General features: G+C 48.7%; 1 protein-coding gene across 3 annotated transcripts in view; it reads right to left on the bottom strand.

Annotated features, from left to right (window-relative positions):
* SEPTIN11 (septin 11) overlaps positions 1 to 17,473 on the bottom strand; it is a 42,969-nt gene that overhangs the window by 19,172 nt on the left and 6,324 nt on the right. For all 3 annotated transcript variants that reach the window (XM_030272180.4, XM_030272179.4, XM_072928901.1), the window contains exon 2: positions 726 to 840. In XM_030272180.4, the coding sequence (XP_030128040.1) occupies positions 726 to 840 (115 nt within the window). The remainder of the gene's footprint in view (positions 1 to 725; positions 841 to 17,473) is intronic.

Raw genomic sequence — 17,473 nt, forward strand, 5'->3', positions numbered from 1 at the left:
GCCTGCACTGCCAAGCTAAGAGGAAAACCCAGCAGTTTTGTCCCTTTATAGAACCAAATTCTGGGTTCACTGACAAGCCAAAGCTGGCTTGGCTCACAGCTCCCTGGGGCTGATAAATGGATTTCCAACTGTGGAGTATCCACAGAGTACCAAGACAGCAGCTTCCTCCCGCACAGCCAAGAGACGATGTTGCCTCCCTTATTTCACCCTGTGAACAATTTGGGAAAAGTAACTCAGGCTATTAAACAAACTTCCAGATTAACTACAGCAGAGGACAGGTGACAGTCTGTTCATTTGGAGACTAAAAATGGCATCGTTTCAAGTGGAGATGCTAAGAATGTAAGGATACATGCAAACCCTGGAAGGGAAGGAACACAATTTGGTGAGAAACAGCCTCCACACCCAACCCAGAGAAAAGCAGATTTAAGTTAACAACCTTTCAAAAAAAACATTTTGTGCCCAAGTTGACTCCGTTTCCTTATGGGCAGCCTTTGGGGAAAGTAGAACTGCTGGATGAATTACAGGCACAGATTTTAACAGCCAGCAATTGCCATGCTCTGACTCAGGGGACAGGGCAGAGAAAGGGCAAAGGGGAACACTAGATTTCACTGTGGAGCAGCTCTGGGAAGACAAGCACAGCCCTCAGAGCCTCAGCCCTGCCCTGGGCAGGTGGAGAAAGTGTGAATGTGGGGCTGTGCCCCATGAGGGCCCAGCAGGTGACCTACCCACACAAAGGATGTTGAAGCAGAAGCCCTGTGATGTTGACTTGTTGACCAGCTGGTCTGGGAGGCTGTCGAAGCCCACGTGGCCGGACAGGGACAGGTTCCTGAGGTCATCGTTCTGTAAGAGCCAGGAGAAAAGCATTCAGCAGGATTACAACGCCCCTGGCAGGAAAGAAGTCCTATCAGAACTGTGTTAAGGACGCAGAGGCTTTTGGGACGCAGGATCTGTCTCTTGGGTGTCCCTTCCAAATGCATCCTCCTTTTCCTTCTATCCATCTCTGCTGTGGGGCTCAGGAGCTAAAACATCCTCAACTCAAACACCATCACACTGGTTCTCTGTGCCTGCCACCAATAAACCATGATTCTTTACCCATCTGCAACACTCAAATGCTGTTTCAGAGGCCCCAGCCTCCCATAGGATTACCCTAAGAGCATTTTGGCAGACACCTGGAAAAGAGTGTGGAACACGGTCAGAGCTGTAAGGTGACCAGCTCCTGTTCAGTTGGGGAAGCAGCTGAGGCTGTCTCCTTCATGTCCACTGCACAGCTACACAGCAGAAACCAGCCAATCTTCCACTTCAGAACTTCCCCAGCAGCATGGGAAACTCCCCAAACTTCCCAGTGAGGCTGGCCCCCTCAAGAAGCACACTGAGGCATGACAGAGGTTGGGATATGGCCCTGCTTACAGCTCCAAAAGCTACTCCTGACAGTTACCTGTGTAAGTGAGCTGAGAGCCAAGGTGGTGCTTTCCTTGGCTCAGTGTGCCAAAGGGAAGGAGCAGCTCTCAGACTTGCTCTGTCCTCCCAGGCCTACAAGGAAAATGCCAACATTCTTGCCCTTTCCCTGCAACCCTTCTACAGCAGGACACAGCTCAGATAGCAACTCTGCCACTAAAGCCAGCTAAAACTCTTTCCCGCTTTTCCAGGAAGGGAATAAAGCGAGCCTGCTGCTCTGCCATGCCTTGGTTTACAAATAACCTCATCTGACACGAGGTGAGCAAGCAGGGCACCGTTCCCAGCATTTCCTGTGTGACCTACAAAGCCCCTGGTGCTGCCTGTGTATGTCCTCAGCAGGAAAAGAAGCCAGGCCAGGCAGCCCAGAGGTGCCAGTCATCTCTGGTGACTTGCTCTCCTCAGCTGTTCAGGGGCTTGAGCTGACACCATCCAACACCCCAGAGCTGTTCTGTGGAGGGCAAGGGAGCAGCACAGACCTCGCAGAAGGGAGGTCTGACACACTCCCCAGACTGTATCTGGGTCCTTCCCACAGCAGCTGTATGGCAATCCACACAGAAGCTCTGAGGAAAAGCAAGTCAGCCCAGTTACCTCTTCCTGGCAAGTCACAGTTATGCCAATGGCACAAGCAAAACAAGGAAACAAAAAAACCCCCACAAACTCGGTAGACCTGGAGCAGCCGTGCCATTATTTCACAACATCTTTCTTCTACAGTTTATTGTTCTTAATTTGGAACCTTTCTCCAAACCCAAACCCTTCCAATGGAGTCACTCCCCCAGGGCCACAGTAAGTTACAGTCATGGGCAGCCTCAGCCTGGGTTAAAGATGCTGGAAGTGCCAGCTTCTTTCCACAGAACCAGTGGGCTTTGGACCAGACATAGACAACTCTTTGGTTGTTAAGAATCAAAAGCAGAGGAGGACTTCCCACTCTCAGCACAATTGCTGAGCAACTCCACTTCCCCCCTCAGAACACAATGGACCAGTCACCAATTGCAGAGAGAAACGAGTTACGTTTAGGCTGAGTGCTGATGAAAATAAACTCAGATCTAAAGAAACACAAGAACTCCCTGAGAAAAGCAACATCTCCAAGTGAAAATGTCTCGGGCTGTGCCAGGAGTCTGGGCAAAGGGTTCCTCTCTGCCATGCTGGCACACAGAGCCTGGCACCTGTGATAGACACCTGAGCCTTCTCTCAGCATCTAAACCAGGCTTGTTGTCTGGTTTAGATTTAGCATCCATAGCTAAATGTCAATTTACCAGCCTGTTCACCTCCACCCCACTGTGTGCTGGGAGCTACTCACCAGCACCACAGCACAGAAGATTAAGGTGATTAAGAGGTGCCACCTCCTTCACTCAGGCTAGGTAAAGAAAAACACCCAGAAAGACCATCACCTCATCCATCACCCCCAGTAGGGATTTCCCTGGAAAAGGCCCTGGGATTGATGCAAGACATGAATGGGTTAAATTAAATATTAGTAACATCAGTACTTTGAAAAAAAACAGTGGGCTTGGGTTTAAGATCAAGTGAAGGGAGCTCAGAGCAGAACCCAGAAAGCACCCATGACTCACAGGCTTCACACAAAGTGGTGGGTGACGAACATCCCTCAGCACAGCACCAGTATCTCTTTCCCTGACATATTTTGGGAAAGCAAGTACTGCCTCATCATCAGTTGCTCAGCAGGAACAGGAGTATAGACGCATCTCTTGCATCTGTGTCTCAGTTATTTTTGCTGCAGAACTTCCCCAGTTTATTTCCCTCCCCTTGCTTTATTTCTTTCCCTGCAAATGGCAAACAACAATGGATAAACAAAAACTATCTCCACACTTTGCAATGCCAAGTATTTTTCACAGGCTGTGCTGCACAACAGGAGACAAGAGCAGCCTGATATCTGCTCAAAACATCAAAACACTGGTGAAAAGATCTGAGGCCTGAGGCACAGGCAGAGATGAAACACAAACCCCAGCATCCACCTCCCTCAGTGTTCCCAGGATGCAGCGCATCTCCCCGAGCAGAGCAGACACAGAAAATAGCTGCAGTTCTGCACAAGGCCCACGGATACACATTCTGGAGGAGGCAGGAGAGCCAAAAGAAATAGATTTCCAGCTCTCTCCTCCACACACAAACAAAGCCAGTTCTGCAGCATGCAGATGCCCTTGGAAAGCTGACACATTTCTGGGGGAGCTGCAGGCTGCTTCTCTCCAGAGCAAAGAGGTGCACACACTGCACAACCACTTGCCACTGCAGCCAGGCCTCTGCTCCCACTTTCACCCCTTCAACAGGATAGCTTCATCCACAAGGAAAGGAAGCCTCTGCTGGAGAGCAACAAGCCTGATTGCTCAGGGTATCAGCAGCAGAGCAGGCTAGTGAGTCACTGGTAACAAGGGGATGCTAAGTCAGATGGCCCTGCCTCTCCAGCTTCCAACTGCCATGACAAACTCCTGAGCACAGTCAGTGGGCTGGGTTTGATCCCAGCTGAGCCACCCACTGAGAACTGGACTGAAGAGCAGTTCAAGGCTGACACAGCTCCTGCTCCACCCCAGAGCCCCCATGTGCCACAGGATTTATTCCTCCTGCTACATGGCTCCTGTTCCAGAGGAAGCCAGCAGTGCTGCTCAGGTGCTTCAGCCCAAGTGGAAAGGCATTTCATCATGCTGCCCTCACTGCCTTCTTCCCAACCACATCCCTCATTTGCCCTCAGATGAGCAGAGCTCAGCACAACTCCTCCCTTTGCCCAGCACTCAAGTGGACTACAACAACTTCTCAGTCACTCACAGACACCCAGTCCTGGCAGAGGCCTTGGTAACCACAGACAAGTGTCAGTGTCTCAAGTATTGACCTCTTAGAAACACACTAAAGGAATAACTGCTTGGCAAGCACCTCTCCTTGCTCCCAGCCTCAGGATCCATGGATAAGATGAGCATGGGTAAAACTCATGGTAGCTCCACAGCCTCCTGCAGAGATCAGCCAGTTTGCACCAGATGTGCTGCTAGACTTGGGTGTCTGGATGTTCTCACACGTCAGAGAGCTTAAGACATCCCAAAAGCAGTCTGTATTTTTAAACTCTTCCTTGAGGCAGTCACGTCTCCTGTACTGAACCCTGCAGTACAGGGCACCGTTTCCCTCCCTCTTCCCATACCATCCATGAGCAGGAAGTGATTCTGAACAGCCAGAGCTGTGTGCTAACCCCTACAAGAACTAAGGAGTGACATGAACAAATAAATGCTTGTTTCTTGGGAAAGATGCTGATCACTTGACTTCTCTTTGCAGAGAGCCCTACAAGGCATCCCACAGTCGATATTTCTTGGATCAACAACGATCTTCGAGCGGCTGTTATCACAGCTGCTGGTTTTAACTGCAGCAGGGGAAAGGAAGGGGTAAGTTAAGCAGAGACAAACCCCCAGAGGCACAGAAAATACTACCTACCACCACTTTATATAAAGAGATTGATTGTCAGGCATTCACATCCCACTGCTCTTCATTTTAAGGGGGTAAAAATGCCCTGCAAAAGACAAGAACGGCTTTGCAGCCTCAGAACCCCATCAAGGCTGTTTCAGATCTGTTTTTCTTCACATATAGCTCTTGGTGGCCATGATTTCACAGGTCAACCAATGCTATAATGGATGCTCTGTGGCAAACAGTGGGTTTGGCTGGACAGGAATCAGTGAAGCTATATAAAACAATTCAGCTGATGAGGCACGTGCAAGGAGAGTCAGCTCATTCCTCTCAAGCCACAATGGCTTGGCAGAGCCAGCAGGAATGAAGAGAAAGTTTTCCTCCTCACTGGCATCAGGAGCAGCACATCTGTGTATGGATGGGGAGCTGGAAATAAAGGTGGGTCCTATGTCACCCCTCCAGAGGCAGCCCAAAGCAGAGATGAGTCCTCATGCTTGTCTGGCAGCTGACTGGAAACAAAGCAAAGCTGCTCCTCTCCCAGGCAGGAAAAAGCCCCACTGCCAAAAGGCCAAGGAGAGAGTTCCACAAGGGTATTTATTGTCCCAGTCTCCAGTCTGCTGCCCTCGCTCAGGACTTAACCATGATGGCTATTCCCCAATCCAAGCAAGCTCCTGGCTGAGCCCCTTTTGCTTTAAGGCTGCTGGCAAACATTCCCCTCGGGCCCCTCCCAGCCCACTGCTGCAGGCGGCTGGGGGTCAGCTTCACACGGCCTCCCAAGAGTTAAAGAAAACAAAAACCAGCCTCAAATTCAAGAGGGGAAAAAGGCTGGTATGCAAAATATCGAGCTCAACCCCAAATATGAAGCAAGCGTTTAGTTATTTGAGGCCACACGACTTAGGAGGCACCTTTAAAAAATTCTAAAAGCTTTTATTGTTGTCAGCAGCTCAGATCAGCAACATTTTTGACTCATTACTTGGTCAAATCATCTTACATACTGCATCCAAAGCCAGAGACCTCTGGGATAGTTGAGTCTGCTCAGATAAAAAGCAGCTCAGGCAAGAGCAGGAGCACAGAAGCAAGGAGCAGTCAGGAGAAGACAGATCTATCCTACTCCCAGAGTTAAACCCAAGAGCTGCCAGCAGGGTACCAAGTATTCCCAGTGTTGATGCCAGAGCCAAGCTCCCTGTTCCCCCTAACAGCACCCATAATTCTGCTTCCCTTCCTTACACAGGGTTAGAGCATGGCCAAACCCTTAACTGTTGGACAAATAGGATTTATGAGTAGAGAACAGAGAAAGCAAGAACAACTCCCTTCCTCTCCTCGGCATGCAAGGATGCCAGAAGAAAAGGGCTGATAGCAACCAATCAGTTAATCAGTTCAGAAAGAGAGGAAGGACTTCTTGGCTGTTGTTTCAGGGTAAGATAACCATCACTGTCACCAGCAGAGGAGGGGGAGTTCCTGGCTCCATGCTGCTGCTGGCTGGCTGCAGGCTCGGGCAAATGTCTGCACAAGTTACTCAAGTCTGGGAGGTCCTTGGTTGTTTTTCTTCCCCCACACTTTCTTTTTTTCCCCCCTTTTCTCTGAACAGAGAGAGCAGACCCCTGTGGAAGGCATGCTCTCATTCTGTACATTAATGTGTCAATCAAGCCATGAAGATCTGTGCCTCCCTCCCTGCCCCCAACCCACCAGTGACTCACTGCTGCAGCTCTCGTCCCTGAGGGATGGACTGCAGGAAACCGTCTTGATCTTCCTGGATAAAAGCTGGCACCAGCTGCAGCCGGCCTAGGGACACACAGCTCCTCACCAGTCCCCTGCCCCAGCCCTCCAGCAACATCTACCACAAAAGCAAGGAGCCAGGTCTCTACTCCCAGGAACAAGGGAACCTATCAGCAGAGCTATGCCACAGATGGCTCCCTTGCTCATTGAACACCGAGGTCACAGGGAACACAAAAAGGCTCTCCCTGAATATACTGGATTTTCCTATTAATCCCCAAGAATCAGGACGGCAGAAAAAGTTATTTTGTGGGAGGAAGGCCAGGAGCAGCTTGACGAACAGTGCACTGGGCAGCAGCAGATGGGGAAGGGCAGGTGTGGGACTCCTGCTGCCCCCTCCTGCAGAAAATACTGCTCCACAGATCAAATCTCATGGGTCGGGGGAACCTCCAGCCAAAGGAGGCTGCCACTGAGACTAAGCAAGGGGCTCACCTGAGCAGATGCCCCCAGAGATTTGGGTGATGCTGGTCACATTTCGACAGGCAATAACACACGGGAGTGATGCTCTCTTCAGTGCTGGCCCCGTAAACCAAGGGCAGGATGACAGGAACAGTGAGAAGGCATCACAGAGCCTGCCAGGAAAAGCCAGCGTGCCCTAACCCAAGCAGCCCCAAGCTCGCCCAGGGGCACGCCGGCAGGGAAACGAGGGGAACTGCTTACATTGGCAAGCTGCGGGAACTCGGCAGGAGCACGGAGGGAAAAGGATACAGTTGCATTCTTCTGCAAAGAGGGAAGTCAGCAAAATCTGACGATTCAGGAGGGGCGGCAGAGAGTGGGAACAAGCATTTGTCTTCAGGCAAAATGTTTGGCTAAAGGTCAGCACAAGCTCGGAGAACTCACAGTTCCATGTATGCCAAGAACTGACATAAAAGACATTTTACTCCATAGGTTTCCAAAAACCACGGACCTTTCTATTTGGAGGCAAAGTGACTAATGCTTCTAACAGCCCCTGATGTCACAAACTGCTAACCAGCAAAAGAAAAAAAAAGCTGGACTTCAGGGATGATAAGGACCATATGTGCATTCCAGCAAGGCTTGTAAACTCACTGAAGGAAAAAAAAAAAAAGAAAAAAAGAGAGAGGAAGGAAGGAAAAAAAAAAAAGACATAATGTGACAAACAAGAATGAAGACTATCCAAAGGCAGAGCCCAATGAGAACCAGATGCTCTCTGCTTCTCTGGCCAGTCTCTCTGCTGACAGGAGGACGACGTGCAACTGCCTCTCTGAGCGCCTGTGTGAGGCTGAGGGAATAAAATGGGAGCTGCTGCTCCTGCCAGCTGCCCACGCCGACCCTGCACTCCTCCCGCTTCAGAAGACAGCGTGCGGTTTGCTGTAGCTCCCCTGCCCTTTGTCTGCTGCAATGCCACACGCAGGGAAGGGCAGACCCACCCCTTGGAGCATCCCCGCCGTTCCCTCAGCCAGGCACAGCGCAGAGAGCTGCAAGTCCCTTTTTGTGAGCCCTGAAATGCCACACACTGACACAACACACAGGTCAGGCTGTGACTCCAGGCCAGCTGACACCAGCCAGGACCAGAAAAAGCCCACTTTTTGCCAGACTTGAGAACTCACCACCTTAAGAGTTAAAAAAATTCGCATCGAAGGACACGAGCCAGCTGGGAGACAGCAGGAAGGCATGTTGCTATATGGCCATCAGAAATACTTCTCTTTTTCAGTTCTTTGCCCTTTTCCAGCCTTTCTGACTGCTCAGTGCCATACCACCACTGATAGAGCTACTGCCCAGCAAGGCAGCAGAGAGGGAAAACCCAACAGCCATTTCCTTCTGTATTTCACTGTCATGCACTTAAAATAGCATTGAAACAGCTGCACCACAGACCATTAAGTCATTGGATCTATACTTTGCTCAAAGCTGGAGGCACTGCCCAACATGGGACCCAACACAGAGAGAAGGGTGACACATGAACTTGTCAAGATTCCAGTTACACCCACAGAGAGGAGGGAGCTCTCTGAGACACTGTCCCCAGGCAAAAAAAGGTACAATTAAGACAAACCTGGCAACAGAGCATCTGACCCCATTGCCAGGTTTTCCCCCAACTTTCCCCAGGCTTCCACCAACTCCAGTCCTGTTAGGGCTGTGAACACAACCAGAGGAAAAGAAGGATTTTGAGAAAGGAAGGTGGCCCAATGGGCTTGCTTACAAAGCTGTAACAAGGCAGCACTGTTCCAATACCTGGCTCGAATTAAGGGCCACAGGGACACAAAAAGCAGCAGCTTTCCTTGAGGTGGCATAGGCACAGCCCAGCAGGGCTGGCTCACAGTTCCTTAACACTGTGTGCTCCATTCCTGAAAAGCTGCAGCCACACATCAAGGGCTCATTTTGTCAACTCCTATTCAACAAGCCACAGGACTGGAAGGTGCCCCAGACCATGCTCTGGATAATGAATTATTCTGGGACTCAGAAGCAGGATCCATGTTAATTCTGTGCCTTCAGAGGCAGGTGGGGGACACCATGGCTGCCTGGCACACGGACATGCTACCAGTGCCTGCAAAGACCCAAGCAGAGCACCAGAGCTGTGCCTACCAAAGCACCCACCTTCAGGTCATTTATTTACCATTTCTCTTGATTCTGGACTAAAGAGTTCACATTTATCACAGTAGCTGTCTTCACACTTAAATCCTGAGGCAACACAGATGTACATACACACATGGCTTATCCCACGCCCAGGTACAACAGCAGTGAGTATAAACAGGTCCTAACTTCAAACTAATCATCAGCCAGCTCCTTTACAAATCCCTACCAAGCCTTTTAGAGTCCAAATAAGTGCTAAATACACAGGAACTCCCCAGAGGAACTTGACTGGTCCAGCACACCAAGGAAGTGTCAATCCAGTACCAACTGGATTGAAAACAGCTGGCTCAGACCAGCTCTTCTTAAATCTTTATGCAATGTGTACATGTATATACTGCACTAAGGTTGTTAAGTAAAAGGCCAGAGAAAACATCTTGTGTTTAGCCAAGTCCAGGGTTGGCACCCTCACCAGCAACAGGTACACTTGAGTGTGATTCTGACCCACTAGTAACCAGAAACCAGAGTAAAAGAACCAGCTTTGAATGAATTCATGGCAGGGTCTAATATGCTGAGTGTTGAGTCACAGCCCTCACATCTGCTCTGAAAAGAGAAACAGAACACACAGAGCCCCTCATGGCACACAAAGCTCTTCCAAGGCGCCACAGAAATCCTTCACCTTGACTAAGAAAAGGTCAGCAATCAATAAATATTGGAAATTACAAATACTGGTTACCTTAGCGCATAATTTTTCATCTTCAGCAAGAAGGAAATGAATTAAGTGGAATTAAGTTGGGCTGATCTGCATACAGAAGAAAAGGCAAAGGTTTACTCAATTATTTGGCTGACAGTTTTGGAAATACTAGTCCATAGACTCTGAGCTCTCAACTGCCTCAAAGCAATAAAGTTCCCCACTTGCCTTCAGCAAGTCCTAGTTTCCTGCCCTGAACACAGAAAGCCAACACTAAAATTTTTATGAATAGGAGCAATTCTATATTTCAACTGAATTACTTCCTTCCCTCCACCTCACTAACTCCAAATTTTTGTGGTTACCTTGAAAGACTATGTTTTGTCTTTCCAAAAACCTTCCCTGGCCAGAGTTCCTCTACAGAAAAGGGCATGTGATCTAGGTCTGCAGCACAGCCATAACACTGGGTTTGTTAGGAGATGGGACTAGAAGGCCACCCTACATCAGAGTTTTTATCCTCCTTGTGTTTCGCTGTACTGATAGTTGCTACAGAAACTTCACATTTCTGGAGTCCATAGCACAAAACACATTTCTCACATGCAGCCCACAGCCAGGAATGTTCCCACAGCCCTCTCCATATCCATCACTTCCTAAGGAGCAGGACCACAAAGACGTGTGATGGCCACTACAATCTGGTGATGCTCCAAGCCATAAAGAGTCCCTGGACAGGACAGCAGCAGTTGCCCAACAAACACTCCAAAGTATCTGAACTCCATAAAGGCATGGCTAAACAAACATTTACAGCACCAGAAGAAAGGATTAACTCTCTACTCACAAGGAATCCAAGGATTAGCTTGACAGCTCCAGTTTTTGAGCTGGAGCAGAGATAAACCTTTTATTCTAGAGATTTATGCCAACTCCCAGAAGTATCAAGAGTCCCACGCCTATGTTCTGGAGTTTATCTTGCTCCTGCCCACCCCTGAAAAGGGATAAGGCTTTCCTTGCATTCCAGCTGCTGGTGACAAAGTCACCCAGTGTGAAGGACGTGACAGAACAAGTCCCCAGCACAGCACAGGCCACCAAGGTCTCTGTCTGACACAGCACAGCCCAACTGCCTCCAGCAGCTGTCCATCTCTGCCCTTTCCAGAACACACCCGCAGCCTCCCCTGCAAACGCACCAGCAAGGAAACCCAAAGCCCATGGTGGCCTCCAAAGGCAGCTCAGGCAGCACCATCACCCTACAAGAAAAGGGTTTTTCCATGGGAGATGAGCCTGGGAACTCCACACAGTGGGGAGGGATCTTCCCCTCAAGTACAGGCAATGACACCCAACACCAAGCTTATCTGAGGAGGTTATTTTGCAGGAGCCTCTTTTCCAAACGCCTCTATAACTGGGGCAACAATTCCTGGGGAAGCAAATAAAAAATGTCATCAGTGCAGGCAGGATTTTATTGTAAAGGCAACGAGGCCACAGCTGGGCGGATGCAGCAGCCTCCTGAGATGTGTGAGCACAGCTTCCACCCCAGGGCTGGATCCTGGCAAGGGACAGTGTGCACAGCTCTGGCAAACAGCAATGTCACAGCGTCAGGGATTTCAAGCAGGTTCAGAGCAGATTTATTAGTGTAATCCTAATAATGCAAATAAAGGCAGATGCAAAACTGGCATAAGCCACTGCATATGGAAAAACCTCCCCACGTCCCCCCTCCATCAATGGCTGTTACTAAAGCACAAGCGTGTACTGTCACCCTTTTCCTCCTTCCTCCCCCACTGCAAGGGCTTTGGAGGCTCCAGTGACACCCCCAAGTCCCCTCATGTCAGCAGGTTCAGATGCTTCCAGCCCCTGAACCTTCAGCCAAGTGGTAGTTTCCATAAGCTTAGCTTTTGTTGGTGAACAATTTTCCTTTCTGCTCTAGAAAAAGGGACATACATAGCCCAAACCAAAAAAAAAAAAAAAAACCAACAATGAGAACAGTGTCTAAATGTACAGCACAAGAAAATAAGCAAGAGAAAAACATTTTCCTTTTGGCTGTTGCAAAGTTTTATTAACCCTATTATTTGAACATCTACATGTAGAAAACAACAATTCCTAAAGGAAAGTACTAACCATCTTTCTACACACAAACCTACATTAGTGGCTACATTCCAGACACTAATTAAATGAATCCTGTAACAATAAAATTCTCTTTGGTCTGACACATAATTCCAAGGACTTAGGGCCAAACCTACTACCAGCTGTGTTTGATGCATTCTCCCCACATTTGCTCCAGAACCAGACTTCACCTAGCTGCTACTTCTTCCCAAGTTATCCATGCCAAGACAGCCTCTGGCAGAGCTGCATGTTCAGAGAGCTCGTGGTATGTGTCAAATCTCCAGAACACTTGAGGATTATGCTGCATTTCAACCTGTCCACTGGAACAATGGGCATTTGTGGCAGGACAGGCAGCAAGCAATCCTTGACACACACAGCAGAAGCAACGCTTGGCCAGGAAGCACAAGGGAAGATGTTTTCATGGCTGGCAAAGGATAAGCTCTATGAGGAGAGCAACTTATCCAGCAGGCAGGTGCTCAGAGGCAAGCACTGCTCTATCATGGGACCAAGCCTAGAGGCATGAAGTGCCAAGAAATGCCAGGTAACACAGATCAAGGACAGCAAATCTCCTTGGAGCCTTCTGTATTATCTCAAATCCACAAAGATCCTCACAGGTAAATGGTGCCCATCAACTTCTGCAAAGTGAAGGCTTGCAAAGGAGTAGCTATTGCCTAAGGTTCCCTTCAGCTGCGAGGACACACTTTGTTATTGAAACCAGACCTCAGAGATGTTTTCAGCCCTGCCACAGAGCAGATGGGTGAGCAGAGAGCAAATAAACCACCATTAGTGGGAGACAGGCACCGATCCTGCCCTAGGTGCTGTCCAAGGCTTCCCATCCGCATTCCAAGGCTCCCATGCACCTTTGTGAGCCGGACCTTTGGCTTCTGGTATCTCAGTCATCCTCCGGCTGTCCCATGTCGCGACAGTTTAATTAAAAGCAGAGCCTGAAAAGCTGGAAAGAGGCCTGGAGTGCTGCTGGGCTCACACCAGCTCTGGAGTCTGGTGCTGAGGAAGGCGTCCATTCCGTGGCTGCAGCAAAGGCGCCCAACACCAGCTCCCAAGCCAGGGGACAGGTCTGGAGTGGGACCCAGCTGCCCTGGAGCTGCAAAGTCAAGTGACCTGGCGTCTGCCCAGACAGTCCAATCACCTGGAACAAGGAAATTGTCCTCTCAAACGGCAGAGATGCTGCTAAGGCTGCTTGGGAAAAGCCTGCAGCTAAAACCATCTCCCTGTACTGTTCCCCACTTCTTGTTTGGTGCATGCAGCAGATGCATATTTAAAGCATTTCTGCTACTTCTGAGCACCCTGCTGAGAGCCCAGTGCAGCTCTGCACAAGGGCCAGGCTTTAGGAGCTAAGTGGGACACTTCCAAACATTACCCTGCACTAATCCAATGTTATTTTTCCCACAGCACCCTGCCGCTCACAAGACCATTGGCAGAGGTTTGCAAACCACTGGCATTCACCCACATTCTCCAGAATCGTGTCCTTCCAAATTCATAAATTATTCCATACGCAAGCTGCTGCAACGTCCATTAGCAGTTGGAGCAGTCCTGCTAGAAGGTTAAACCTGAGCCAATATCCACCCCCACAGATTAATTCATGTTGGCCACCACATTCTTCTTCAACTGTCCACCCCAGTCATGTTTGCAGTTTGACAGCAAAGCAGAAGCAGTTGGATTCAGATTTAATTTTAATTTCTGCTCTCCTGTTAAGACTTGTGCTTTAGCAGCCCATGCCGCTGCTTGTAACAGTGCAGTGTTAAATGAAACCCTCACTTCCAGTGTTACTCTCCCTTACACCCCCAAAAGCAAACAGACTGAATTCTCTGGAGTGCTATGCTTCTGGACAGTCCAGCTGCTCAGATTTCTCCACAACACTCCAGCTAAACACAATCCAAACTCTTGCAACCCTATGAGTGCAGATGATACATATTGCACTGCTCTTGATTGAAATCCATAGCTCAAGGACAGCTTCTGGAACGGAACATTTTGCAAGGCTCTTTCTCTGAATAATAACAATAAGCAAGAGTACTTGCCATTAGCTTGCACCTCCTGCAGTTAGTTTACACTGCAGCTTTTTGCGCTCAGAGTACTCAGATTTCTCATCCCCTTTTTCACCTCAACACCTCTTTCCCTGAAAGCACCAGGACAGGCAATCGGGATCCCTCCACTAGCAAGGCCCTGGCTGAGCTCTGTGCCAACTCACAGCAGCTGAGAAGGACTGTGACAGATGAGCTGGCCTCAGCTCCTGCAGCAGCCTGACTCTAAAGACCTGACAGAGCAGGTAAATCCTGCCACAAATTGATGGAGCCAAACCTAAGGATTTGAGAAGACAAACACACCCCAAGGCAAATTAAGGCTGCTCCAAGCAAGCTTCCTGCAGAGGTCTAGGGAAGATAAATTCACATGAAGGAGCTCCTTGCTCTGACATGCTCTGTAACTCCAAGTGCTGCAGACCAGCCTATGCCAAAACTGGAGCACAATTCCCATGTGCGGTGCACGTTTCTGCCCTTGGCTCCAGTTATTTAATGAGATACCAAAGTGAGGGATCTGCTGCTGCATATCCTTCATTAAAATTGCAGTTTCCACCTCCACGTTGCTCAGAGCAGGAGGTGATGCACAAAGCCACAAGCAGCCCTGCCTGGGTTGCTCATATTCCAGAGCACCTGGGGTCTGACAGATAAATAAATACCTGCTGAGGAAGTCAGGAAGCATTCAGAGAGGAAGGCTAATGCCCAGCTCTTCCTCCCACAGCTGTCCAGGAGAAGGAGCATGAGGGCTCCCATGTCACACACCAGCACAGCCCAAGAGCCTGTGCCTGCACCTGGCCAGCAGTGCATGCAGACCCCAGCAGGGCAGGCTGGAGAGGTCCTTCCTCGGGTGCTTGATGTCTTAATTCACATTGTCTCAGGTCACTCAGCAGCCCCTGAGGGTGCCAAATGGAGCATAAACCTCAAGAACAGGCTTGCACTACCTTTCTACTCACACAGGAGGACGGCACGCATCCAGCCATCTCCATTCCTCCTTCCTTCCACCCAGCACCACTGAACCCCACATGCTGGGCCACTATTCTCCTCTGCAAGGAACAGCACCAAAACGGGAATAGGAGGCTCCAGCCCTGAGCAGTTTGCAACTGCCAAAATGTTTCAGCACACGCAGCTCAGAAAAAGATACATTTACCACGGTGTGGATACTGACAACATCCACACACCCGTCCCTCGGGACTCCTTACCGTGGATTTTACATAGGGACCAACCACCTACTTCATGCCAGAAACATTTTCTAGCCCGTGTGAACTTTATAGCTCCCTTCAAACTGAAACCAGGACAGCACATAAACTATATCACAGCTAGCCTGGATTTATACTTCTGCCTTTCTGGCTCAACCCACTGGAAGAAATCATCAGGTTACTTGGTTAGGCTATGAAAATCCTGCTTTCCTCAGGTTATATCAAAATCCTGTAAAGCACATCCCACTAGAAAAAAAAAAAAAAGTTTTTCTGAGCTCCATTCCTGGCAAAGCCAAACCCAGAGGAAATGTAGCTGTGTTCAGTAACAGACAGGAGTCACATGGCAACCCACAGTTTCAAATAATGTTTTGTTTAAGCAACAAAACACCTCTGGCTTTGTGTTTAAACGGTTCTGGCCTACACCAGAGAAATTAAGTAACTCTGAGGAATGCTCTACGTGAAAATTGCCCTCAACTGCACTCACTCAAACCCAGAGAAACAAGGTCAGAGTTAGTCACACTGCTCACCTTTAAACCCTACCTCCTTATTGTTACATCTCCTTGAAAACACATCTTGCATATTACCCTATTTGAATAGTTATTTTCTTGAAGGCAGTTTTAATTAAAAGCATTAATCTGGTAAAGCCTCTGTGCCACAAGAGTTCACTCGATTTGGTGCAACAGGGCGAGGTCTGCAGAGGAGACTACGGTGTGCTATTAATTCTCTGATCACAGCTTGGCACCTCACAAAACAATAGAGGGAATTATCTCCTGTTTTACACACGCAGAAGACAAAGGCACAACCAAGACAAAGGTATTTGCCCAAGACCACACACCAAATCAGAGGCCAAAACACCCACAGCTTGTCAACCACACGAACCCTAATCCTAAGTGGCTCTGCTAATTACTGCTCTAATAATTAATAGCTGCTCAACTGCAAATGCTCAAAAGCAGGAGTGCTTTCCAGCCGGGTGAATATCCTGATACCTGGAAACACACAACCCAAGGTCCCCCGACAGTCCCAATCAACATCAGAAACCCACGTGAATCATTCCAATTGTTCAGTGACCATCAACTGTGTGTCCCAGAAGGGGAGGTGTTTCTCTGTAAAGTTGTTTTATCTTTTACTTTCAGCCAGGCGCCTTGTAACTCAGAACATCAGGAGAGTCCAGCAACTTTAGCTGAAGAGCTGCCCCACAGGCTAAGTCTACACTTCTTCCACAAAGGCTCTTCCCCAGCACGGAGCTCTCGGATCTGGTGCCACTTTTCACCTCCATTTGGACACCAGGGACTTGTGCTTCCCTCTCCCAGAAGACTGAACCAGGCCTGTAAGAAAGGCAGGAGCATGTAAGGGGCTCACTTGAAGATGGAAAGATTGAAGGGAGCAGGGAGAGAAAAGAACTGACATAAATTAGGTCAAGTGCTCCTGAAAAAACGCCAGTTCCTTTATATATACCGACAGTACTCTGATATCTTCTAATCTCAGCTTGCCATTGTCAGATATTAGCTGAAACTCCCTGCTTTTGCTCTGGCTGCCATATTAAAGTGCCATGTATTTAATATTAATGAGGGAGATGAAAGAAAATGAGACTAGCCTGGCATTTTTCTGTGATAAGACAGCTTGTGGCAGAAAAGCATTCATTTAAAAGCACTAGGGATTTCTCTTGGCTTGGAAATTACATACAAGATACAGGAAAACAGTAAAACCCTTTTCAAATGTAATTAGAAATCTTGATCTTCTGATTCTGTAGGTTAACAAAGGCATAATGGTTGACTGGTTGTTTCTTCTGCTAGGATAACCACAGTAGCAGGGAGTTGAGTTACCTGGCCAGAATTATGGGAAGCTTTGGCTAAACCACTGAAACAAGATTTGAAAAATTACTTTCCCCCCACCCTTCTTCCTCCAGTGTTCATACCCTTGTGCTTGCAATCAGGTAAAAAAACCCTCAGGTCTCAGAACTCTGCCCAAAAAAGCAAAGGTATAATGAGGCCTGCCGTAGGCCAACCCAGACATGAAGCAGATTTACAGGAGGAAAACACAGCAGCCAATGAATGTGGTGATGAAGTGGTGTGATTCGTCACCAGACGATGCCACAAAATCCCTGCTCCTCTTGGGGCCCTGACATGAAGATTTGAGGACTGTGCATATGTTCAGTCCCAGATGGCTGCGTTAAGCCTTATAATCACTCCCAGCATTTACAGGGAGCAATACCTGCTCGCAGTATGACAACCTAATCGTCTCGCTGCAAAAGCTCAGAATAAATGAGTACTGCTTCCAATTACTTAATTCAACACCTTCTGACAACACCAGCCTTGACACCTCAAACT

The sequence above is a fragment of the Taeniopygia guttata genome, chromosome 4, assembly GCF_048771995.1.
Source record: "Taeniopygia guttata chromosome 4, bTaeGut7.mat, whole genome shotgun sequence".
In the NCBI taxonomy this organism is placed as follows: Eukaryota; Metazoa; Chordata; class Aves; order Passeriformes; family Estrildidae; genus Taeniopygia; species Taeniopygia guttata.